We start from the raw sequence: 25384 nt of genomic DNA on the forward strand, positions 1-25384 counted from the left end.
GCGGTCATGCTGTATTGGGGGGATCAGAGCGATGGTGTAGGGGGGATCAGAGCGATGGCGGTCATGCTGTATTGGGGGGGGGGATCAGAGCGATTGGTGTAGGGGGGATCAGAGCGATGGCGGTCATGCTGTATTTGGGGGGATCAGAGCGATGGTGTAGGGGGGAGCAGAGCGATTGGTGTAGGGGGGATCCAGCTGTCTCTGCCATGGTTTAGCGCAGGTTACGGCTGGCGACGAGGTGTTGGGGAGTCGGTGGGAGATTCTCCGTTCGGTTTCTGCAGGAAATCTTGGAATGTGTGAGTTGTAATTGTGAGTTGAAGTGCGGCGGCGGCGGCGGCGGCTGTTGGCACGCAGGATATGTCTTTTGTCAAAGCTTTAGATTCCTCCAACCTCCGCTAATTAAAGACAATTACTGCTTTCAGCCCTCTTCACAGCTCCGCTACGCTGTTTGCAAACACACAGCTGCGATGGCTTTTGTCACCGGCTTTCCCGGCGCGTCTCCCCCCCCCATCCTCCTCCTCCCCCCTCTCACGGGGAAAACGCTGCTCTGTGCCGCCGCTCACACGGCTGTCTCATACGGGTGTAATATATCGGTGGGGGTCTCCTGTGATATAATTTATCTACATAGGTCTCATGGATGTGGGATATATCTGTGGGGGTCTCGTACAGACCCCCCTAGATATATCCCATTGTACGAGACCCCCATAGATATATCCCATTGTACGAGACCCCCATAGATATATCCCATTGTAGGAGATCCCCATAGATATATCCCATTGTATGAGACCCCCATAGATATATCCCATTGTATGAGACCCCCATAGATATATCCCATTGTACAGAACCCCCATAGATATATCCCATTGTATGAGACCCCCATAGATATATCCCATTGTATGAGACCCCCATAGATATATCCCATTGTACAAAACCCCCATAGATATATCCCATTGTATGAGACCCCCATAGATATATCCCATTGTATGAGACCCCCATAGATATATCTCATTGTACGAGACCCCCATAGATATATCCCATTGTATGAGACCCCCATAGATATATCCCATTGTATGAGACCCCCATAGATATATCCCATTGTATGAGACCCCCATAGATATATCCCATTGTAGGAGACCCCCATAGATATATCCCATTGTATGAGACCCCCATAGATATATCCCATTGTACAGAACCCCCATAGATATATCCCATTGTACGAGACCCCCATAGATATATCCCATTGTATGAGACCCCCATAGATATATCCCATTGTACAGAACCCCCATAGATATATCCCATTGTATGAGACCCCCATAGATATATCCCATTGTATGAGACCCCCATAGATATATCCCATTGTACAAAACCCCCATAGATATATCCCATTGTATGAGACCCCCATAGATATATCCCATTGTATGAGACCCCCATAGATATATCTCATTGTACGAGACCCCCATAGATATATCCCATTGTATGAGACCCCCATAGATATATCCCATTGTATGAGACCCCCATAGATATATCCCATTGTAGGAGACCCCCATAGATATATCTCATTGTACGAGACCCCCATAGATATATCCCATTGTATGAGACCCCCATAGATATATCCCATTGTATGAGACCCCCATAGATATATCCCATTGTAGGAGACCCCCATAGATATATCCCATTGTAGGAGACCCCCATAGATATATCCCATTGTATGAGACCCCCATAGATATATCCCATTGTAGGAGACCCCCATAGATATATCCCATTGTAGGAGACCCCCATAGATATATCCCATTGTAGGAGACCCCCATAGATATATCCCATTGTATGAGACCCCCATAGATATATCCCATTGTATGAGACCCCCATAGATATATCCCATTGTATGAGACCCCCATAGATATATCCCATTGTATGAGACCCCCATAGATATATCCCATTGTATGAGACCCCCATAGATATATCCCATTGTATGAGACCCCCATAGATATATCCCATTGTATGAGACCCCCATAGATATATCCCATTGTATGAGACCCCCATAGATATATCCCATTGTAGGAGACCCCCATAGATATATCTCATTGTACGAGACCCCCATAGATATATCCCATTGTAGGAGACCCCCATAGATATATCCCATTGTAGAAGACCCCCATAGATATATCCCATTGTATGAGACCCCCATAGATATATCCCATTGTATGAGACCCCCATAGATATATCCCATTGTAGGAGACCCCCATAGATATATCCCATTGTATGAGACCCCCATAGATATATCCCATTGTATGAGACCCCCATAGATATATCCCATTGTATGAGACCCCCATAGATATATCCCATTGTATGAGACCCCCATAGATATATCCCATTGTATGAGACCCCCATAGATATATCCCATTGTATGAGACCCCCATAGATATATCCCATTGTACGAGACCCCCATAGATATATCTCATTGTATGAGACCCCCATTAGATATATCTATGGGGGTCTCGTACAATGAGATATATCTAATGGGGGTCTCGTACAATGAGATATATCTAATGGGGGTCTCGTACAATGAGATATATCGATGGGGGTCTCGTACAATGAGATATATCTATGGGGGTCTCGTACAATGAGATATATCTATGGGGGTCTCGTACAATGAGATATATCTATGGGGGTCTCGTACAATGAGATATATCTAATGGGGGTCTCGTACAATGAGATATATCTATGGGGGTCTCGTACAATGAGATATATCTATGGGGGTCTCGTACAATGAGATATATCTAATGGGGGTCTCGTACAATGAGATACATCTATGGGGGTCTCGTACAATGAGATATATCTATGGGGGTCTCGTACAATGAGATATATCTATGGGGGTCTCGTACAATGAGATATATCTATGGGGGTCTCGTACAATGAGATATATCTAATGGGGGTCTCGTACAATGAGATATATCTAATGGGGGTCTCGTACAATGAGATATATCTATGGGGGTCTCGTACAATGAGATATATCTAATGGGGGTCTCGTACAATGAGATACATCTATGGGGGTCTCGTACAATGAGATATATCTAATGGGGGTCTCGTACAATGAGATATATCTATGGGGGTCTCGTACAATGTGATACATCTATGGGGGTCTCGTACAATGAGATATATCTATGGGGGTCTCGTACAATGAGATATATCTATGGGGGTCTCGTACAATGAGATATATCTAATGGGGGTCTCGTACAATGAGATATATCTAATGGGGGTCTCGTACAATGAGATATATCTAATGGGGGTCTCGTACAATGGGATATATCTATGGGGGTCTCGTAGAATGTAATGTATATCTAATGGGGGTCTCATACAATGGGATATATTGATGGGGATCTGGTACAATGTGATACATCCATGGGGGTCTCGTACAATGAGATACATCTATGGGGGTCTCGTACAATGAGATATATCTATGGGGGTCTCGTACAATGAGATATATCTATGGGGGTCTCGTACAATGAGATATATCTATGGGGGTCTCGTACAATGAGATATATCTAATGGGGGTCTCGTACAATGAGATATATCTATGGGGGTCTCGTACAATGAGATATATTGATGGGGGTCTCGCACAATGAGATATATCTATGGGGGTCTCGTACAATGGGATATATCGATGGGGGTCTCGTACAATGAGATATATCTATGGGGGTCTCGTACAATGAGATATATTGATGGGGGTCTCGTACAATGAGATATATCTATGGGGGTCTCGTACAATGAGATATATCTAATGGGGGTCTCGTACAATGAGATATATCTATGGGGGTCTCGTACAATGGGATATATCTAATGGGGGTCTCGTACAATGGGATATATCTATGGGGGTCTCGTACAATGGGATATATCTATGGGGGTCTCGTACAATGGTATATATGTAATGGGGGTCTCGTACAAAGGTATATATGTAATGGGGGTCTCGTAGAATGTAATGTATATCTATGGGGGTCTCATACAATGGGATATATCTATGGGGGTCTCGTACAATGAGATATATCTATGGGGGTCTCGTACAATGAGATATATCTAATGGGGGTCTCGTACAATGAGATATATCTATGGGGGTCTCGTACAATGAGATATATCTATGGGGGTCTCATACAATGGGATATATCTATGGGGGTCTCATACAATGGGATATATCTATGGGGGTCTCGTACAATGAGATATATCTATGGGGGTCTCGTACAATGGGATATATCTATGGGGGTCTCGTACAATGAGATATATCTATGGGGGTTTTGTACAATGAGATATATCGATGGGGGTCTCGTACAATGGGATATATCTATGGGGGTCTCGTACAATGAGATATATCTATGGGGGTCTCATACAATGGGATATATCTATGGGGGTCTCGTACAATGGGATATATCTATGGGGGTCTCGTACAATGAGATATATCTAATGGGGGTCTCGTACAATGAGATATATCTATGGGGGTCTCGTACAATGAGATATATCGATGGGGGTCTCGTACAATGGGATATATCTAATGGGGGTCTCGTACAATGGGATATATCTAATGGGGGTCTCGCACAATGAGATATATCTATGGGGGTCTCGTACAATGGGATATATCGATGGGGGTCTCGTACAATGAGATATATCTATGGGGGTCTCGTACAATGAGATATATCTATGGGGGTCTCGTACAATGAGATATATCTATGGGGGTCTCGTACAATGAGATATATTGATGGGGGTCTCGTACAATGGGATATATCTAATGGGGGTCTCGCACAATGAGATATATCTATGGGGGTCTCGTACAATGGGATATATCGATGGGGGTCTCGTACAATGAGATATATCGATGGGGGTCTCGTACAATGAGATATATCTATGGGGGTCTCGTACAATGAGATATATCTATGGGGGTCTCGTACAATGAGATATATCTATGGGGGTCTCGTACAATGAGATATATTGATGGGGGTCTCGTACAATGAGATATATCTATGGGGGTCTCATACAATGAGATATATCTATGGGGATCTGGTACAATGGGATATATCTATGGGGGTCTCGTACAATGGGATATATCTATGGGGGTCTCATACAATGGGATATATCTATGGGGGTCTCGTACAATGAGATATATCTATGGGGGTCTCGTACAATGGGATATATCTAATGGGGGTCTCGTACAATGGGATATATCTATGGGGGTCTCGTACAATGGGATATATCTATGGGGGTCTCGTACAATGGTATATATGTAATGGGGGTCTCGTACAAAGGTATATATGTAATGGGGGTCTCGTAGAATGTAATGTATATCTAATGGGGGTCTCATACAATGGGATATATCTATGGGGGTCTCGTACAATGAGATATATCTATGGGGGTCTCGTACAATGAGATATATCTATGGGGGTTTTGTACAATGAGATATATCGATGGGGGTCTCGTACAATGGGATATATCTATGGGGGTCTCGTACAATGAGATATATCTAATGGGGGTCTCGTACAATGAGATATATCTATGGGGGTCTCGTACAATGAGATATATCTAATGGGGGTCTCGTACAATGAGATATATCTATGGGGGTCTCGTACAATGAGATATATCTATGGGGGTCTCGTACAATGAGATATATCTATGGGGGTCTCGTACAATGAGATATATCTATGGGGGTTTTGTACAATGAGATATATCTATGGGGGTCTCGTACAATGAGATATATCTATGGGGGTTTTGTACAATGAGATATATCGATGGGGGTCTCGTACAATGGGATATATCTATGGGGGTCTCGTACAATGAGATATATCTATGGGGGTCTCATACAATGGGATATATCTATGGGGGTCTCGTACAATGGGATATATCTATGGGGGTCTCGTACAATGAGATATATCTAATGGGGGTCTCGTACAATGAGATATATCTATGGGGGTCTCGTACAATGAGATATATCGATGGGGGTCTCGTACAATGGGATATATCTAATGGGGGTCTCGTACAATGGGATATATCTATGGGGGTCTCGTACAATGGGATATATCTATGGGGGTCTCGTACAATGAGATATATCTATGGGGGTCTCGTACAATGGGATATATCTATGGGGGTCTCGTACAATGAGATATATCTATGGGGGTCTCGTACAATGAGATATATCTATGGGGGTCTCGTACAATGAGATATATCTATGGGGGTCTCGTACAATGGGATATATCTATGGGGGTCTCGTACAATGAGATATATCTAATGGGGGTCTCGTACAATGAGATATATCTATGGGGGTCTCGTACAATGAGATATATCTATGGGGGTCTCGTACAATGTGATCTAGGGGGGGTCTCTCGCTCAGTCCCGGCACACTGGACTCTGTAGAATATAATCTGGAGTAGGGAGGGGTGTCTTGCCCGGTGGAGGGTTACTTTGGGGTCACCTCCATGGCTGCTCTGTGGGGGGTAAGGCTGAGTGGCGGCACGTGTTTGAAGTGGCGCGGGGGTTCCTGGCTGTCTCCATCTTGTTGATGGCAGACAGTGGCTCCTCTGTTCTCCTGGCACCTCCTCGCGTGTCCCCAGCACCGTCCTGGAATGAATTTTCCGGCACATCGGAGGTGTTGGGAGTTCTGGCCCCGGACCCGTCCCTCATCTCCAGGGAAACGTCTTTATGTATGTGGAATGTCGGGGTCTGTGCCAGCCGCTGTGCCAGGTGTGTTGGCTGCCAGCCCCGGCTGTACCCGGCCTCCCCCTCATGACACAACGAGCCTCCAGCTGGGGAAATTCCAGGTCACAGAATGATGGCGGAAGGAGGATTCCTGAGACCTGGAGTGTCAGAAACCAAGGGGGGGGCGCAAGACTGAGAAATGACTGCTGGGCACCAGCGTGACTGATACCCGGGAGGGGGGTATGTCAGCTTTGGGGGTCAAGCAGTGGGGAAAGGATGATGTTCGGGGGGGGAAGGGGCGATACAGAAGGGATATAGTTGACATTAGAAAGTTAGGGGGAATGTTGGGGGGGAGGGGTAGAAGTGGAGGATGACATATAATGGTGGTGGAGGGGCAGTGGGGGTAATAGTGGCTGTAATAATTAAAGTAGAACTTTTTATTTTGTACGGAGTAACAGAGGGTTATAACCCCCATTGTGGAGATTTCCTTTCACTTCCTGTTCCATAGACAAACAGGAAGTGAGGGAATTACTCCGGGACCCCTCAGGTCACCAGAACCATTGGAAGATTTCCCCTCTTACTTCACTGATGATAAACGGGAGAAATAGAGAGAATCTCCCTACCGGGGACCCTGACAGGGGGTCTGACCCCTCCCCCCCCCCTCCATCCAACACTAAAACAAAAAAAAATTGCCTTTAGTTATACTTTAATGGTGGGAATGGGATGTTGTCACTCCTGATCACCACCCCACACGGGGCGCTATAGAAGCCACACTATGGGGTATTCTCCATCATATCACTAGGATGCCCCCTCATGGAGGGCCAAGGCAGATGCATGTGGGGGTGACATTGGCATCGCCCGTTACACCCCACCTTTGGCCCATAAAAAGTCTCCTATCCGAGTCCTCCCCAATCCTGCTGGGAATGGATGGTGACAGGGCGTTCTGCTTTGTGTCAGGATGGATTGTGCGGCCCCCACGTTGCGTCATCGCTGAGGTGATGAATCCCAGCTCCCGGATCATCCCGAGCCACGGGGGTGATTTATTATTCAGCACAGCCGGAGCGCAAATCCATCTTCTGAGACGCACCGCTCGTCAGAACAGCTGCCAAAATCTCTTCCCGACTCCGCCAATCCCATCTCTTCCCGACTCCGCCGCCAATCCCATGTCTTCCCGACTCCGCCGCCAATCCCATGTCTTCCCGACCCCGCCGCCAATCCCATCTCTTCCCGACTCCGCCGCCAATCCCATGTCTTCCCGACTCAGCCGCCAATCCCATGTCTTCCCGACCCCGCCGCCAATCCCATGTCTTCCCGACTCCGCCGCCAATCCCATGTCTTCCCGACTCCGCCGCCAATCCCATGTCTTCCCGACCCCGCCGCCAATCCCATGTCTTCCCGACCCCGCCGCCAATCCCATGTCTTCCCGACTCCGCCGCCAATCCCATGTCTTCCCGACTCCGCCGCCAATCCCATGTCTTCCCGACTACGCCGCCAAACCCATGTCTTCCCGACTCCGCCGCCAATCCCATGTCTTCCCGACTCCGCCGCCAATCCCATGTCTTCCCGACTCCGCCGCCAATCCCATGTCTTCCCGACTCCGCCGCCAATCCCATGTCTTCCCGACTCCGCCGCCAATCCCATGTCTTCCCGACTCCGCCGCCAATCCCATGTCTTCCCGACTCCGCCGCCAATCCCATCTCTTCCCGACTCCGCCGCCAATCCCATGTCTTCCCGACTCCGCCGCCAATCCCATGTCTTCCCGACTCCGCCGCCAATCCCATGTCTTCCCGACTCCGCCGCCAATCCCATGTCTTCCCGACTCCGCCGCCAATCCCATGTCTTCCCGACTCCGCCGCCAATCCCATGTCTTCCCGACTCCGCCGCCAATCCCATGTCTTTCCGACTCCGCCGCCAATCCCATGTCTTCCCGACACTGCCGCCAATCCCATGTCTTCCCGACACTGCCGCCAATCCCATGTCTTCCCGACACTGCCGCCAATCCCATGTCTTCCCGACACTGCCGCCAATCCCATGTCTTCCCGACACTGCCGCCAATCCCATGTCTTCCCGACACCGCCGCCAATCCCATGTCTTCCCGACACCGCCGCCAATCCCATGTCTTCCCGACTCCGCCGCCAATCCCATGTCTTCCCGACTCCGCCGCCAATCCCATGTCTTCCCGACTCCGCCGCCAATCCCATGTCTTCCCGACTCCGCCGCCAATCCCATGTCTTCCCGACTCCGCCGCCAATCCCATGTCTTCCCGACTCCGCCGCCAATCCCATGTCTTCCAGACTCCGCCGCCAATCCCATCTCTTCCCGACACCGCCGCCAATCCCATGTCTTCCCGACACCGCCGCCAATCCCATGTCTTCCCGACACCGCCGCCAATCCCATGTCTTCCCGACACCGCCGCCAATCCCATGTCTTCCCGACACCGCCGCCAATCCCATGTCTTCCCGACACCGCCGCCAATCCCATGTCTTCCCGACTCCGCCGCCAATCCCATGTCTTCCCGACACCGCCGCCAATCCCATGTCTTCCCGACACCGCCGCCAATCCCATGTCTTCCCGACACCGCCGCCAATCCCATGTCTTCCCGACACCGCCGCCAATCCCATGTCTTCCCGACTCCGCCGCCAATCCCATGTCTTCCCGACTCCGCCGCCAATCCCATGTCTTCCCGACTCCGCCGCCAATCCCATGTCTTCCCGACTCTGCCGCCAATCCCATGTCTTCCCGACTCCTCCGCCAATCCCATGTCTTCCCGACTCCTCCGCCAATCCCATGTCTTCCCGACTCCGCCGCCAATCCCATGTCTTCCCGACTCCGCCGCCAATCCCATGTCTTCCCGACTCCGCCGCCAATCCCATGTCTTCCCGACTCCGCCGCCAATCCCATGTCTTCCCGACTCCGCCGCCAATCCCATGTCTTCCCGACTCCGCCGCCAATCCCATGTCTTCCCGACTCCGCCGCCAATCCCATGTCTTCCCGACTCCGCCGCCAATCCCATGTCTTCCCGACTCCGCCGCCAATCCCATGTCTTCCCGACTCCGCCGCCAATCCCATGTCTTCCCGACTCCGCCGCCAATCCCATGTCTTCCCGACTCCGCCGCCAATCCCATGTCTTCCCGACTCCGCCGCCAATCCCATGTCTTCCCGACTCCGCCGCCAATCCCATGTCTTCCCGACTCCGCCGCCAATCCCATGTCTTCCCGACTCCGCCGCCAATCCCATGTCTTCCCGACTCCGCCGCCAATCCCATGTCTTCCCGACTCCGCCGCCAATCCCATGTCTTCCCGACTCCGCCGCCAATCCCATGTCTTCCCGACTCCGCCGCCAATCCCATGTCTTCCCGACTGCCTAGACATTGGGTGGCTGAATTAGGTGTCCATTCCGGTGCAGCATCTCCTTTACCAGATAACTGTCCTGGCAGAAGAGTCCCCTCTTTTCCCTGTAATGCAGAGGCGGCGCCCGCTCTGCGTCCGCCATCACTCGGATGCGGCAATTATGAAGGAATTTCACTCGTCTGTCATCTGCTTTTCCCACCAGAGCGCTAAAGTGTTTGGAAAAGCAAAACGCCAAAGAAAACGATATGAAATTGGAGGGTAATTGGCGCGGCTGATCGCTCCGGGGGTTAATGACGCGCAGTGATTGCACTTTAAGGGCCCACTTCCTGCCTGGCCAGATTGCTGGGGCAGCGAAGGGTTAACTCGCAGAGTTCAGGGATTTGGAATGTTGATGAAATCCAACACCCACCTCATCATAATCCCCCCCTCCTCCCCTCCCCCTCCGTCAGGAGCCTTCACCTGAGTGCGGAGGTGATCCTCATACTTCAGTCACAGATATTAAAGGTCGAGCTCCTGAAATACAGCCCTGCTGAGTCCACAGACTGACACCCTCCCAAACGCTGTGTGCCCAGCCCCAGTGTCTGCTGTGGAGCCAGCAAACCCCCCCCCCCAGTGCATTGTGGGACAGATGTGAAAATAAAATGTCATTGGAGGCTGGAAGTGCCACATATGTGTTGCGTCTGTTCCACACTCCTGGCGTCTCTCCGGCAGTGTTGCACGTCTCCTGGCCAAGCCAACCAGGAAAGAATTGGCGCAGTCAGCGGCCGTCTGTTTGCCTCACCCCACTGTAACCAGCAGGGGCGCCGAGTCAACGTGCAATCTGTGCGTCACCATAGTAACTGGAGCTCATTTCCAGTGCAGAGCGGCCAGCTAGTCTGGACCATATTCAGCGATTAGTTGCATTATTTTGATGCGGCTGTGCCCCCTCCTTTGGAGGCCAATATAAGGGGGGGCCCTTATATTGGCCTCCAAAGTCTCCAGTCTGGGGGTGTCTGGTAATTTGTGGTCTCTGGAATATTGGTCTCCAGTCTCGCATTGTCTGATAATCTTAAACATTGGCCTCCCAGGGTCTCCAGTCTCCGGTTATCTGATAATCGCCTGAATATTGGCCTCCCAGGGTCTCCAGTCTCGCGTTGTCTGATCATCTTGAACATTGGCCTCCCAGGGTCTCCAGTCTCCGGTTATCTGATAATCGCCTGAATATTGGCCTCCCAGGGTCTCCAGTCTCGTGTTGTCTGATCATCTTGAACATTGGCCTCCCAGGGTCTCCAGTCTCCGGTTGCCTGATAATCTCTGGAATATTGGCCTCCCAGGGTCTCCAGTCTCCGGTTGCCTGATAATCTCTGGAATATTGGCCTCCCAGGGTCTCCAGTCTTAGATTGTTTTATAATCTCTGGATTATTGGCCTCTAGGGTCCTCAGTCTCGGGTTGTCTGATAATCTCCGGGAATATTGGCCTCCCAGGGTCTCAGTCTCGGGTTGTCTGATAATCTCCGGAATATTGGCCTCCCAGGGCCCCAGTTTTGTGGTGTCTGATAATCTCTGGAATATTGGCATCCCAGGGTCCCAGTCTCGGGTTGTCTGATAATCTCCGGAATATTGGCCTCCCAGGTCCCCAGTCTCGGGTTGTCTGATAATCTCCAGAATATTTCCATCCCAGGGTCCCCAGTCTCGGGTTGTCTGATAATCTCCGGAATATTGGGCCTCCAGTCTCGGGTTGTCTGATAATCTCCGGAATATTGGCCTCCCAGGGTCCCAGTCTCGGGTTGTCTGATAATCTCCGGAATATTTCCATCCCAGGGTCCCCAGTCTCGGGTTGTCTGATAATCTCCGGAATATTGGCATCCTAGGGTCCCAGTCTCGGGTTGTCTCATAATCTCCAGAATATTGGCATCCTAGGGTCCCAGTCTCGGGTTGTCTCATAATCTCCGGAATATTGGCCTCCCAGGGTCCCCAGTCTCGGGTTGTCTGATAATCTCCGGAATATTGGGCCTCCAGTCTCGGGTTGTCTGATGATCTCCGGAATATTGGCCTCCCAGGGTCCTCAGTCTCGGGTTGTCTGATCATCTCCGGAATATTGGCATCCCAGGGTCCCAGTCTCGGGTTGTCTGATAATCTCCGGAATATTGGGCCTCCAGTCTCGGGTTGTCTGATAATCTCTGGAATATTGGGCCTCCAGTCTCGGGTTGTCTGATAATCTCCGGAATATTGGCCTCCAGTCTCGGGTTGTCTGATAATCTCTGGAATATTGGGCCTCCAGTCTTGGGTTGTCTGATAATCTCCGGAATATTGGGCCTCCAGTCTTGGGGTATATTATTCTCCTAAGGAAGGATTCCGAATTGTAACCTTTCATTAATATGTGTGAGCGGATCGGCAGTCGGGAAGCTCCTCGGCACGTGCCTGTGTTGGTCCTCGCCGTGTGATTGGTAGGACAGATTTGTTGTAGATGAATGTTGGAGCGTCTTTCCATGGTCGGCATGGTACCATCTGCTCTCGGAATCTGGGGTCTCCGCTGACAGCTTGGCTTTGGTTGTGTCAGACTTTGTCTTGTGCCTGCAGGTGGGGGGTGGGGGGGACGGAGAGCCGAGCTGCCGCAGCTCGTTAACCATTGACGGTGACGTAACGCCAGTTTGGCCCCCATACAGGCCCCGTGATTCATCCGGAGAAATGGAGGGGATAAAATCAGCATTTTTTCCATACCAGACAGATTATTGTATGAAATGGATTCCGCACCATCTTGGCAGTATGAGAGAAGGCAGACTCTGCCGGAGAAGTGCCGAGACTCTCCGGATCTCACCCATGGCTTGATTAATGCTCCTGAGATGTCCTCCGCTCCTCCACATGTCAGGATGGAAATTCTCTTCCTGATCTTCTGCAGACGCCTGGACGTGGAGTTTTGGCTTCTCACGCGTTGCGGATGATGAACCAGTGAGGGGTCATCCTTGTCCTCCCGTGAACTCTCCCCGCCCTCCCCCGATCCGCAGAGCGGGAAAGGTTCCGACTGACGGGGTGATCTTCCCTCGGATTGGACGAAGTGTAGACTTGAATAAGCTGCTAATTATGGAGAATCGGTGGGACTGACCCCCATCTCCGATGGTAATTGAATTTCCTGCTCCCTGGCGGAGATGGCGGCATGCACAGGGCCAGGAACACGCCGGCTGTGACCGGACCAGTACCCAGGTCCTCAATTACAAGGACAATTTCCGGCAGAGCTGAACGCCGACTGGTGACATCCAGAGATTAGAGCGCTGCATGCTGGGAAACCATAAAAATCGCAGCGTCCTCATCACACCCAATTATAAGGACCTATTTATAGCGAGGAGCGCGCAGGTTATTGTGACCGCCGTACTTCCTGCCGCAATGTTCTCCGTTTATGTAAATTAGATGGTGGTTGTTATTGGGATGAGGTCATGTGATCACTTGGAACCTATGGGGGTTGTGGGTTAGTGTGGTGAGTGACGGCAGTACAGCATGATCCCGCCAGTACATGGGACCCGGCAGTACCCCATGGGACCCGGCAGTACCCCATGGGACCCGGCAGTACCCCATGGGACCCGGCAGTACCCCATGGGACCCGGCAGTACCCCATGGGACCCGGCAGTACCCCATGGGACCCGCCAGTACCCCATGGGACCCGCCAGTACCCCATGGGACCCGCCAGTACATGGGACCCGCCAGTACCCCATGCGACCCGCCAGTACCCCATGCGACCCGCCAGTACCCCATGCGACCCGCCAGTACCCCATGCGACCCGCCAGTACCCCATGGGACCCGCCAGTACCCCATGGGACCCGGCAGTACCCCATGCGACCCGCCAGTACATGGGATCCGCTCTGGCAACTTCGGGCGGACGTGGAAGAGCTGCAGAGGGCTGGTGACTCGGGTGATCGCACTTCAGCTCCGTGTCCTCACCTGAAGCACCCATAGATGGTCTCTGCACCCCCTCAGTGGGAATCTGGGTTTCCCTGCTAGAGTGTGAGCTTTGCTGCCCAGCCTCCAGGCCCTCTGTGTGACGCCATTGCTATTTATCCTTGGAGGTTGGTGGGAAGAAGTCGTAACACAAATCTGTCAGTCCTCCGCTGTGAGAGATGTCGGCTCTCCTGGTGTGCTGGGACTTGTGGTTCTGCTGTGAGAGATTTCGGCTCTCCTGGTGTGCTGGGACTTGTGGTTCCGCTGTGAGAGATGCCGGCTCTCCTGGTGTGCTGGGACTTGTGGTTCTGCTGTGAGAGGTGTCAGCTCTCCTGGTGTGCTGGGACTTGTGGTTCCACTGTGAGAGATGCTGGCTCTCCTGGGGTGCTGGGACTTGTGGTTCCGCTGTGAGAGATGCCGGCTCTCCTGGTATGCTGGGACTTGTGGTTCCGCTGTGAGAGATGCCGGCTCTCCTGGTATGCTGGGACTTGTGGTTCCGCTGTGTGAGATGCCGGCTCTCCTGGTGTGCTGGGACTTGTGGTTCTGCTGTGAGAGATGCCGGCTCTCCTGGTGTGCTGGGACTTGTGGTTCCGCTGTGAGATGTCGGCTCTCCTGGTGTGCTGGGACTTGTGGTTCCACTGTGAGAGATGCCGGCTCTCCTGGGACTTGTGGTTCCGCTGTGAGAGATTCCGGCTCTCCTGGTGTGCTGGGACTTGTGGTCCCGCTGTGAGAGATGCCGGCTCTCCTGGTGTGCTGGGACTTGTGGTTCTGCCCTGGGAGATGTCAGCTCTCCTGGTGTGCTGGGACTTGTGGTTCCGCTGTGAGAGATGCCGGCTCTCCTGGGACTTGTGGTTCCGCTGTGAGAGATGTCGGCTCTCCTGGGACTTGTGGTTCCGCTGTGAGAGATGCCGGCTCTCCTGGGACTTGTGGTTCCGCTGTGAGAGATGTCGGCTCTCCTGGTGTGCTGGGACTTGTGGTTCCGCTGTGAGAGATGTCGGCACTCCTGGTGTGCTGGGACTTGTGGTTCTGCCCTGGGAGATGTCAGCTCTCCTGGTGTGCTGGGACTTGTGGTCCCGCTGTGAGAGATGTCTGCTCTCCTGGTGTGCTGGGACTTGTGGTTCCGCTGTGAGAGATGTCGGCTCTCCTGGGACTTGTGGTTCCGCTGTGAGAGATGCCGGCTCTCCTGGGACTTGTGGTTCCGCTGTGAGAGATGTCGGCTCTCCTGGGACTTGTGGTTCCGCTGTGAGAGATGCCGGCTCTCCTGGGACTTGTGGTTCCGCTGTGAGAGATGTCGGCTCTCCTGGTGTGCTGGGACTTGTGGTTCCGCTGTGAGAGATGTCGGCACTCCTGGTGTGCTGGGACTTGTGGTTCTGCCCTGGGAGATGTCAGCTCTCCTGGTGTGCTGGGACTTGTGGTCCCGCTGTGAGAGATGTCGGCTCTCCTGGTGTGCTGGGACTTGTGGTCCCGCTGTGAGAGATGTCGGCTCTCCTGGTGTGCTGGGACTTGTGGTTCCGCTGTGAGAGATGTCAGCTCTCCTGGTGTGCTGGGACTTGTGGTCCCGCTGTGAGAGATGCCGGCTCTCCTGGTGTGCTGGGACTTGTGGTTCCGCTGTGAGAGATGTCGGCTCTCCTGGTGTGCTGGGACTTGTGGTTCCGCTGTGAGAGATGTCAGCTCTCCTGGTGTGCTGGGACTTGTGGTCCCGCTGTGAGAGATGCCGGCTCTCCTGGTGTGCTGGGACTTGTGGTCCCGCTGTGAGAGATGCCGGCTCTCCTGGTGTGCTGGGACTTGTGGTCCCGCTGTGAGAGATGCCGGCTCTCCTGGTGTGCTGGGACTTGTGGTCCCGCTGTGAGAGATGCCGGCTCTCCTGGTGTGCTGGGACTTGTGGTTCCGCTGTGAGAGATGCCGGCTCTCCTGGTGTGCTGGGACTTGTGGTTCCGCTGTGAGAGATGCCGGCTCTCCTGGTGTGCTGGGACTTGTGGTTCCGCTGTGAGAGATGTCAGCTCTCCTGGTGTGCTGGGACTTGTGGTTCCGCTGTGAGAGATGTCGGCTCTCCTGGGACTTGTGGTTCCGCTGTGAGAGATGTCGGCTCTCCTGGTGTGCTGGGACTTGTGGTTCCGCTGTGAGAGATGTCGGCACTCCTGGTGTGCTGGGACTTGTGGTTCCGCTGTGAGAGATGCCGGCTCTCCTGGGACTTGTGGTTCCGCTGTGAGAGATGCCGGCTCTCCTGGGACTTGTGGTTCTGCTGTGAGAGATGCCGGCTCTCCTGGGACTTGTGGTTCCGCTGTGAGAGATGTCGGCACTCCTGGTGTGCTGGGACTTGTGGTTCCGCTGTGAGATGTCGGCTCTCCTGGTGTGCTGGGACTTGTGGTTCCGCTGTGAGAGATGTCGGCACTCCTGGTGTGCTGGGACTTGTGGTTCTGCCCTGGGAGATGTCAGCTCTCCTGGTGTGCTGGGACTTGTGGTTCCGCTGTGAGAGATGTCGGCACTCCTGGTGTGCTGGGACTTGTGGTTCTGCCCTGGGAGATGTCAGCTCTCCTGGTGTGCTGGGACTTGTGGTTCCGCTGTGAGAGATGTCGGCACTCCTGGTGTGCTGGGACTTGTGGTTCTGCCCTGGGAGATGTCAGCTCTCCTGGTGTGCTGGGACTTGTGGTTCCGCTGTGAGAGATGTCGGCACTCCTGGTGTGCTGGGACTTGTGGTTCTGCCCTGGGAGATGTCAGCTCTCCTGGTGTGCTGGGACTTGTGGTTCCGCTGTGAGAGATGTCGGCTCTCCTGGGACTTGTGGTTCCGCTGTGAGAGATGCCGGCATTGCTGGTGCAGCCGTCGTTTTGGAACGTGGCTCGGTGACAGCGCTGTAATGACTCCATGCTGGGACAAGATGGCGGAGGTTGGGACAGAAGCCGCGTGGTTTGGTGTCTGCGGAGTAGACAGAAGCCGATGGTTGGGGGATGGGTAACACATTGCTGTGGTGGCGGAGTGATGACAGGGCCTCGTATTGGAATAATCATGGTGCAGATCCCACTGTGATGGAGGAGAAGATCTCCATGATGGGACGTCCTCCGGGTCTCCAGCTCATTCCCTACCATGGGGGACCTGTAGGGGGTCGTTGTCAATCTCCTCCAGGGGCGGCTCCGGCTGTCATGGAGATCCTCCGGCTTCAATCGTTCTCCATGACCTGTGACCTCCGCATACTTCCAGATCACTGGGGGAAACCTGAGGATCGGCATGACCGCCAGGCGGAGGCCGGACATCGCTCACCCGGCCTTCTGCCCCCCCCCCCCCCCCCCTCCCCCATCAGAGAGATTCCGGTTTTGTCCACGGCAAGCTTGTGTGAGCGGACCGTCGCTTTGTATGGTGGATGGAACACCGGAGGTCACACTGCGATTCCTGAATACTCATGGCTGATCACTGACCGGTCTCTCCATGTGGTTCCACTGTTTGGACCTTGTGGTTGTCGGCGATGGAAGACGATTTCCTGGCCTGGAATCTGCAGACGTTCGGCCTGAGAATCGATCTGAATAGACAGAGTGTTTCAGGCGGTACGACCGCCGCACCGCGCGCACCTGCCCGCCATCTGTGAGCACCGACTGCGTCCAGAGGGGACCTTTATTATGATGGGGGGAGGTGTGCAGACATACCGCTCTGTGCCGTGACCCTCGAAATCCGCTCTGTCCCGTGACCCCCGAAATCCGCTCTGTCCCGTGACCCCCGAAATCCGCTCTGTCCCGTGACCCCCGAAATCCGCTCTGTGCCGTGACCCCTGAAATCCGCTCTGTGCCGTGACCCCTGAAATCCGCTCTGTGCCGTGACCCCTGAAATCCGCTCTGTGCCGTGACCCCTGAAATCCGCTCTGTGCCGTGACCCCTGAAATCTGCTCTGTGCCGTGACCCCTGAAATCTGTGCCGTGACCCCTGAAATCTGCTCTGTGCCATGACCCCTGAAATCTGCTCTGTGCCGTGACCCCTGAAATCTGTGCCGTGACCCCTGAAATCTACTCTGTGCCGTGACCCCTGAAATCTGCTCTGTGCCATGACCCCTGAAATCTACTCTGCTCCGCTCTGTGCCGTGACCCGCAAAATCTGCTCCGCTCTGTGCCATGACCCCCGAAATCTGCTCCGCTCTGTGCCATGACCCCCGAAATCTGCTCCGCTCTGTGCCGTGACCCGCAAAATCTGCTCCACGCCATGACCCCCGAATCTGCTCCTCTCTGTGCCATGACCCCCGAAATATGCTCCGCTCTGAAAATACACACCTACCGGCCACTTTACTGGGTCACCCCAGCAGTCCCTACTATACCCCCCCCCGGACTGGATATATTCTGTCCAGCAAAGTCCCTACTACCCCCCCCCCCCCAGACTGAGTCCCTACTATGTGAACCCCCCCCCCCCCCCCCCCCATGGGATATCCTCTGCAGAGCAGTGTCCCTGGAAGCGATGGGCAGATGTTTGATATTGGGGGGGGGGGGTAATATTCCCGGGTACATTGTATGGAGTTATGTTCAGTATTTGGGGGCATGTCCCTTCTCCATGCTCCAGAATGCCGGATTATCCGAGCCATTAAGTTTCTGGAATGTCGTGCTGGATTGGGTCTTAGTGGTGGGTTGGCGCTGGGGAAGGTTCTCCTTGGGCGTTGGGTGAGGAGATGTCGCTGTGATTCCAGGAATGTTATTGAGAGATTGATGAATGGACGCCATGCGTTGTGCTGCCAGTGTTTGGATTAGGCTCGGCTCCGCCGTTCTCTGTGTACTTCTCTCTCTCTCTCCTAATAATTCCCTTTCTTCTCCTCTTTGTGTAAACTGAGGTCCGGTCTCCTTCTCATGACTCGGGGGTCCGCCTGTGACAGTCGGCCCCCGCTTCCCCCCCAGAGAGGAGATTGGAGCTCAGCATCTTTCACGCCGTCCTCACTCATAGTTTACATTAACGAGCCATTAGTACGTCAGCGGTGAGGGGTGGCCGGCGCTCTTCTGTATGGTTCTAGATTGGTGACAGACGGTAAGACCACCTGTGCAGTGTGGAGAGGCCATGGGGGGGTTATCGGGGTGTAGATAAGCCCGACTGACCCCATCTATCACCTCGTACTGGCAGATTGTGCCCTGACCTCCTATTATAGAGATTAATGAGATCCAGTCTTATGATGGACTCTTCCAGAAGTCTTGTCTATTGGCCGCCATGCATAGATCAAAATGTAACCGGACTTATTTCAATCCATGTATGGGCAGGCTGGTAGTTGGTATTCCCATCAACTCAAGAAGACGTAGCAGTCGTGGTGGGAACAATCTTGAATTCCAGACTGGACTATGCAAATGCCCTGTACCTCGGACTCCCAAAGTACCAAATCTCTCGCCTGCAAGTCGTTCAGAATACGGCCGCCAGACTGGTGACTGGGGAAAAAACATGGGAATCAATCTCACCTTCACTGAGATCCCTTCATTGGTTGCCAGTAAAGGACAGAATTGCTTTTAAAGCACTCTGTCTGACGCATAAGTGCATCCATGGGAAGGCTCCGCAATATCTATGCAAAAAGATAAAAGCCCGCAACCCCAATCGTGTTCTGCGATCCACCGACCAAAACCTGCTCCAGATACCCAAAGCCAGATACAAGTCCAAAGGAGAAAGAAGGTTTGCATTCCAAGGTCCTAGACTATGGAACGCTTTACCAACCAGCATTCGGTTGGAGAAAAACCACCTGACCTTCAGAAGACAGATCAAAACTCTGCTCTTTTGATGTCTAGAAAGACAGGAACAACGAGCGCCCAGAGGCGATTTAGTTTGCATGCGCCGCGCTATATAAGTTTTTCATTCATTCAACTTCTCTACAGCCTCTGTTGGGTTTTTCCCCAAATGATCAGTGCCGCCGGCTGTAGCCAGCAAGTGCAGGAACACTCAGATTCTGATGGTGGGAAGTCTCTCCGCTGTCAGAACACAATATCACGGCGAGAGAGATTCCCCCACCCCCCTCCAATGTATAGATGAGGGATATCGGGTCATTTTCTTTTACGTTCAATCTGCTGGTTGAACAAAGAATGATTAATGTATGGGGTGCCCAAGTCTCGGCTCTGTGCTGCCATCTCACCCCTCTTCTATCCACCGTCCAGGGCTCCGCCCCATTTTAGCTAAACGGACACTATCTCACCATGTCGGGTCTCCTCTATGAAATGTCACCATGTCGGGTCTCCTCTATGGACTGTCACCATCTTCACCATGTCGGGTCTCCTCTATGGACTGTCACCATCTTCACCATGTCGGGTCTCCTCTATGGACTGTCACCATCTTCACCATGTCGGGTCTCCTCTATGGACTGTCACCATCTCGGGTCTCCTCTATGGACTGTCACCATCTTCATCATGTCGGGTCTCTTCTATGGACTGTCACCATCTTCATCATGTCGGGTCTCTTCTATGGAATGTCACCATCTTCACCATGTCGGGTCTCCTCTATGAAATGTCACCATCTTCACCATGTCGGGTCTCCTCTATGGACTGTCACCATCTTCACCATGTCGGGTCTCTTCTATGGAATGTCACCATCTTCATAATCTTGGGTCTCTTCTATGGAATGTCGCCATCTTCACCATGTCGGGTCTCCTCTATGGACTGTCACCATCTTCACCATGTCGGGTCTCCTCTATGGACTGTCCATCTTCATCATCTCGGGTCTCCTCTATGGACTGTCACCATCTTCATCATGTCGGGTCTCCTCTATGGACTGTCACCATCTTCATCGTGTCGGTCTCCTCTATGGACTGTCACCATCTTCACCATCTCGGGTCTCCTCTATGGACTGTCACCATCTTCATCATGTCGGGTCTCCTCTATGGACTGTCACCATCTTCACCATGTCAGGTCTCCTCTATGGACTGTCACCATCTTCACCATGTCGGGTCTCTTCTATGGAATGTCACAATCTTCATAATCTCGGGTCTCCTCTATGGACTGTCACCATCTTCACCATGTCGGGTCTCCTCTATGGACTGTCGCCATCTTCACCATCTCGGGTCTCCTCTATGGACTGTCGCCATCTTCACCATGTCGGGTCTCCTCTATGGACTGTCACCATCTTCACCATGTCGGGTCTCCTCTATGGACTGTCACCATCTTCACCATGTCGGGTCTCCTCTATGGACTGTCACCATCTTCATCATGTCGGGTCTCCTCTATGGACTGTCACCATCTTCATCATGTCGGGTCTCCTCTATGGACTGTCCATCTTCATCATCTCGGGTCTCCTCTATGGACTGTCGCCATCTTCACCATGTCGGGTCTCCTCTATGGACTGTCACCATCTTCACCATGTCGGGTCTCCTCTATGGACTGTCACCATCTTCACCATGTCGGGTCTCTTCTATGGAATGTCACAATCTTCATAATCTCGGGTCTCCTCTATGGACTGTCACCATCTTCACCATGTCGGGTCTCCTCTATGGACTGTCACCATCTTCATCATGTCGGGTCTCCTCTATGGACTGTCGCCATCTTCACCATCTCGGGTCTCCTCTATGGACTGTCGCCATCTTCACCATGTCGGGTCTTCTCTATGGACTGTCACCATCTTCACCATGTCGGGTCTCCTCTATGGACTGTCACCATCTTCACCATGTCGGGTCTCCTCTATGGACTGTCACCATCTTCATCATGTCGGGTCTCCTCTATGGACTGTCACCATCTTCATCATGTCGGGTCTCCTCTATGGACTGTCCATCTTCATCATCTCAGGTCTCCTCTATGGACTGTCGCCATCTTCACCATGTCGGGTCTCCTCTATGGACTGTCACCATCTTCACCATCTCGGGTCTCCTCTATGGACTGTCACCATCTTCATCATGTCGGGTCTCCTCTATGGACTGTCACCATCTTCACCATGTCGGGTCTCCTCTATGGACTGTCACCATCTTCATCATGTCGGGTCTCCTCTATGGACTGTCACCATCTTCACCATGTCGGGTCTCCTCTATGGACTGTCACCATCTTCACCATGTCGGGTCTTCTCTATGGACTGTCACCATCTTCATCATGTCAGGTCTCCTCTATGGACTGTCACCATCTTCATCATCTCAGGTCTCTTCTATGGACTGTCACCATCTTCACCATGTCGCGTCTCCTCTATGGATTGTCACCATCTTCACCATCTCGGGTCTCCTCTATGGACTGTCACCATCTTCATCATGTCGGGTCTCCTCTATGGACTGTCACCATCTTCATCATGTCGGGTCTCCTCTATGGACTGTCACCATCTTCATCATGTCGGGTCTCCTCTATGGACTGTCACCATCTTCATCATGTCGGGTCTCCTCTATGGACTGTCACCATCTTCATCATCTCGGGTCTCCTCTATGGACTGTCACCATCTTCATCATGTCGGGTCTCCTCTATGGACTGTCCATCTTCATCATGTCGGGTGTCCTCTATGGACTGTCACCATCTTCATCATCTCAGGTCTCTTCTATGGACTGTCACCATCTTCACCATGTCGCGTCTCCTCTATGGATTGTCACCATCTTCACCATCTTGGGTCTCCTCTATGGACTGTCACCATCTTCACCATGTCGGGTCTCCTCTATGGACTGTCGCCATCTGCATCCTGTCGGGTCTCCTCTATGGACTGTCGCCATCTTCACCATGTCGGGTCTCCTCTATGGACTGTCGCCATCTTCATCCTGTCGGGTCTCCTCTATGGACTGTCACCATCTTCACCATGTCGGGTCTCCTCTATGGACTGTCGCCATCTTCACCATGTCGGGTCTCCTCTATGGACTGTCACCATCTTCACCCTGTCGGGTCTCCTCTATGGACTGTCGCCATCTTCACCATGTCGGGTCTCCTCTATGGACTGTCGCCATCTTCACCATGTCGGGTCTCCTCTATGGACTGTCGCCATCTTCATCCTGTCGGGTCTCCTCTATGGACTGTCGCCATCTTCACCATGTCGGGTCTCCTCTATGGACTGTCGCCATCTTCACCATGTTGGGTCTCCTCTGTGGACTGTCGCCATCTTCACCATGTCGGGTCTCCTCTATGGACTGTCGCCATCTTCATCCTGTCGGGTCTCCTCTATGGACTGTCGCCATCTTCACCATGTCGGGTCTCCTCTGTGATAGTAATTTTGGTATGAATACATAAATGGTGATCTGGGAAAATCCTCAGATTTTGTACTTTGGTATCAAACTCCCGGATACTCGAGTCCCACAGACACCAGATCTCCACCCAAACCAGTAGAAGCCGAGTCTGAGCTTCCTGGCCGGTGCCGTCTGTATTCCATCGTCCTCCTTCCGCTACATTGAAGATCGGGGAACCAGGAGGACATTTCTTCCGTAGAAAACGTTTTATTCTTGCAGGTTGTGACCATTGTCTGTCTGTGTGTGATCTGGTAATGTGGGGGGCGGTGTTTGTGGAGGGAGGGACAGTGTTTTTCGGGGGGAGCATTTTCCTGGAGATTTGGGGTGAATTGCACAGCGCATCTATAACAGTTCTTTTTTTTCTTTTATTTCAGGGTGTCCCTCTGGGATGTTCAAGCCGAATCAGGGTGACGAGAGCTGCCTGCACTGCCCCATAAACAGCCGCACCACCTCGGAGGGGGCCACCAACTGTGTGTGCCGATCGGGGTACTACCGATCGGACTCAGACCCCCTGGAGATGCCGTGTACCAGTAAGTGTCTTCCTGTCCTGTGGGGTGTAGAGAGATGAAGGGCGCTCTGTAATTACACGTGTACAGAGGATATTTACCATAGAGTTGTGTTTCTGAGGGGAAGACTTTTCCCTGCGCACATCACAGTTCCTGTCTGTAATCCAGGTGAAGGGAGCATTGCCTTGCTGCACAGACTGTGGGGGGATGGTGGGGATGAAGAGGACACACGGACTGTGGGGGGGTGGTGGGGATGAGGAGGACACACGGACTGTGGGGGGATGGTTGGGATGAGGAGGACACACGGACTGTGGGGGGGTGGTGGGGATGAGGAGGACACACGGACTGTGGGGGGATGGTGGGGATGAGGAGGACACACGGACTGTGGGGGGGTGGTGGGGATGAGGAGGACACACGGACTGTGGGGGGATGGTTGGGATGAGGAGGACACACGGACTGTGGGGGGATGGTTGGGATGAGGAGGACACACGGACTGTGGGGGGGTGGTGGGGATGAGGAGGACACACGGACTGTGGGGGGATGGTGGGGATGAGGAGGACACACGGACTGTGGGGGGATGGTTGAGATGAAGAGGACACACGGACTGTGGGGGGATGGTGGGGATGAGGGGGACACACGGACTGTGGGGGGATGAGGAGGACACACGGACTGTGGGGGGATGGTGGGGATGAGGAGGACACACGGACTGTGGGGGGGGGGTGAGGACGACACACGGACTGTGGGGGGATGGTGGGGATGAGGAGGACACACGGACTGTGGGGGGATGGTTGAGATGAAGAGGACACACGGACTGTGGGGGGATGGTGGGGATGAGGAGGACACACGGACTGTGGGGGGATGGTGGGGATGAGGAGGACACACGGACTGTGGGGGGATGAGGAGGACACACGGACTGTGGGGGGGTGGTGGGGATGAGGAGGACACACGGACTGTGGGGGGATGGTGGGGATGAGGAGGACACACGGACTGTGGGGGGATGAGGAGGACACACGGACTGTGGGGGGGGGGGGGGGATGAGGAGGACACACGGACTGTGGGGGGATGGTTGGGATGAGGAGGACACACGGACTGTGGGGGGATGGTTGGGATGAGGAGGACACACGGACTGTGGGGGGGTGGTGGGGATGAGGAGGACACACGGACTGTCGGGGGGTGGAGGGGATGAGGAGGACACACGGACTGTGGAGGGGATGAGGAGGACACACGGACTGTGGGGGGGGGGTGGAGGGGATGAGGAGGACACACGGACTGTGGGGGGGTGGTGGGGATGAGGAGGACACACGGACTGTCGGGGGGTGGAGGGGATGAGGAGGACACACGGACTGTGGGGGGGTGGAGGGGATGAGGAGGACACACGGACTGTGGAGGGGATGAGGAGGACACACGGACTGTGGGGGGGGGGTGGAGGGGATGAGGAGGACACACGGACTGTGGGGGGGGGGGGGGAGGGGATGAGGAGGACACACGGACTGTGGGGGGTGGTGGGGATGAGGACGACACACGGACTGTGGGGGGGGGGGTGGTGGGTCATGAGGACGACACACGGACTGTGGGGGGGGGGGGGGGTTGTTGGGATGAGGAGGACACACGGACTGTGGGGGGGGGGGGGTGAGGACGACACACGGACTGTGGGGGGATGGTGGGGATGAGGAGGACACACGGACTGTGGGGGGATGGTTGGGATGAGGAGGACACACGGACTGTGGGGGGATGGTTGGGATGAGGAGGACACACGGACTGTGGGGGGATGGTTGGGATGAGGAGGACACACGGACTGTGGGGGGATGGTGGGGATGAGGAGGACACACGGACTGTGGG

General features: G+C 53.4%; 1 protein-coding gene across 6 annotated transcripts in view; it reads left to right on the plus strand.

Moving 5' to 3' along the window:
* Positions 1–25384, plus strand: part of LOC120916172 (ephrin type-B receptor 2) — a 99161-nt gene that overhangs the window by 22915 nt on the left and 50862 nt on the right. For all 6 annotated transcript variants that reach the window (XM_040326992.1, XM_040326994.1, XM_040326993.1 and 3 more), the window contains one exon: positions 23414–23569. In XM_040326992.1, the coding sequence (XP_040182926.1) occupies positions 23414–23569 (156 nt within the window). The remainder of the gene's footprint in view (positions 1–23413; positions 23570–25384) is intronic.

This window comes from Rana temporaria, chromosome 10, assembly GCF_905171775.1.
Source record: "Rana temporaria chromosome 10, aRanTem1.1, whole genome shotgun sequence".
Lineage (NCBI taxonomy): Eukaryota > Metazoa > Chordata > Amphibia > Anura > Ranidae > Rana > Rana temporaria.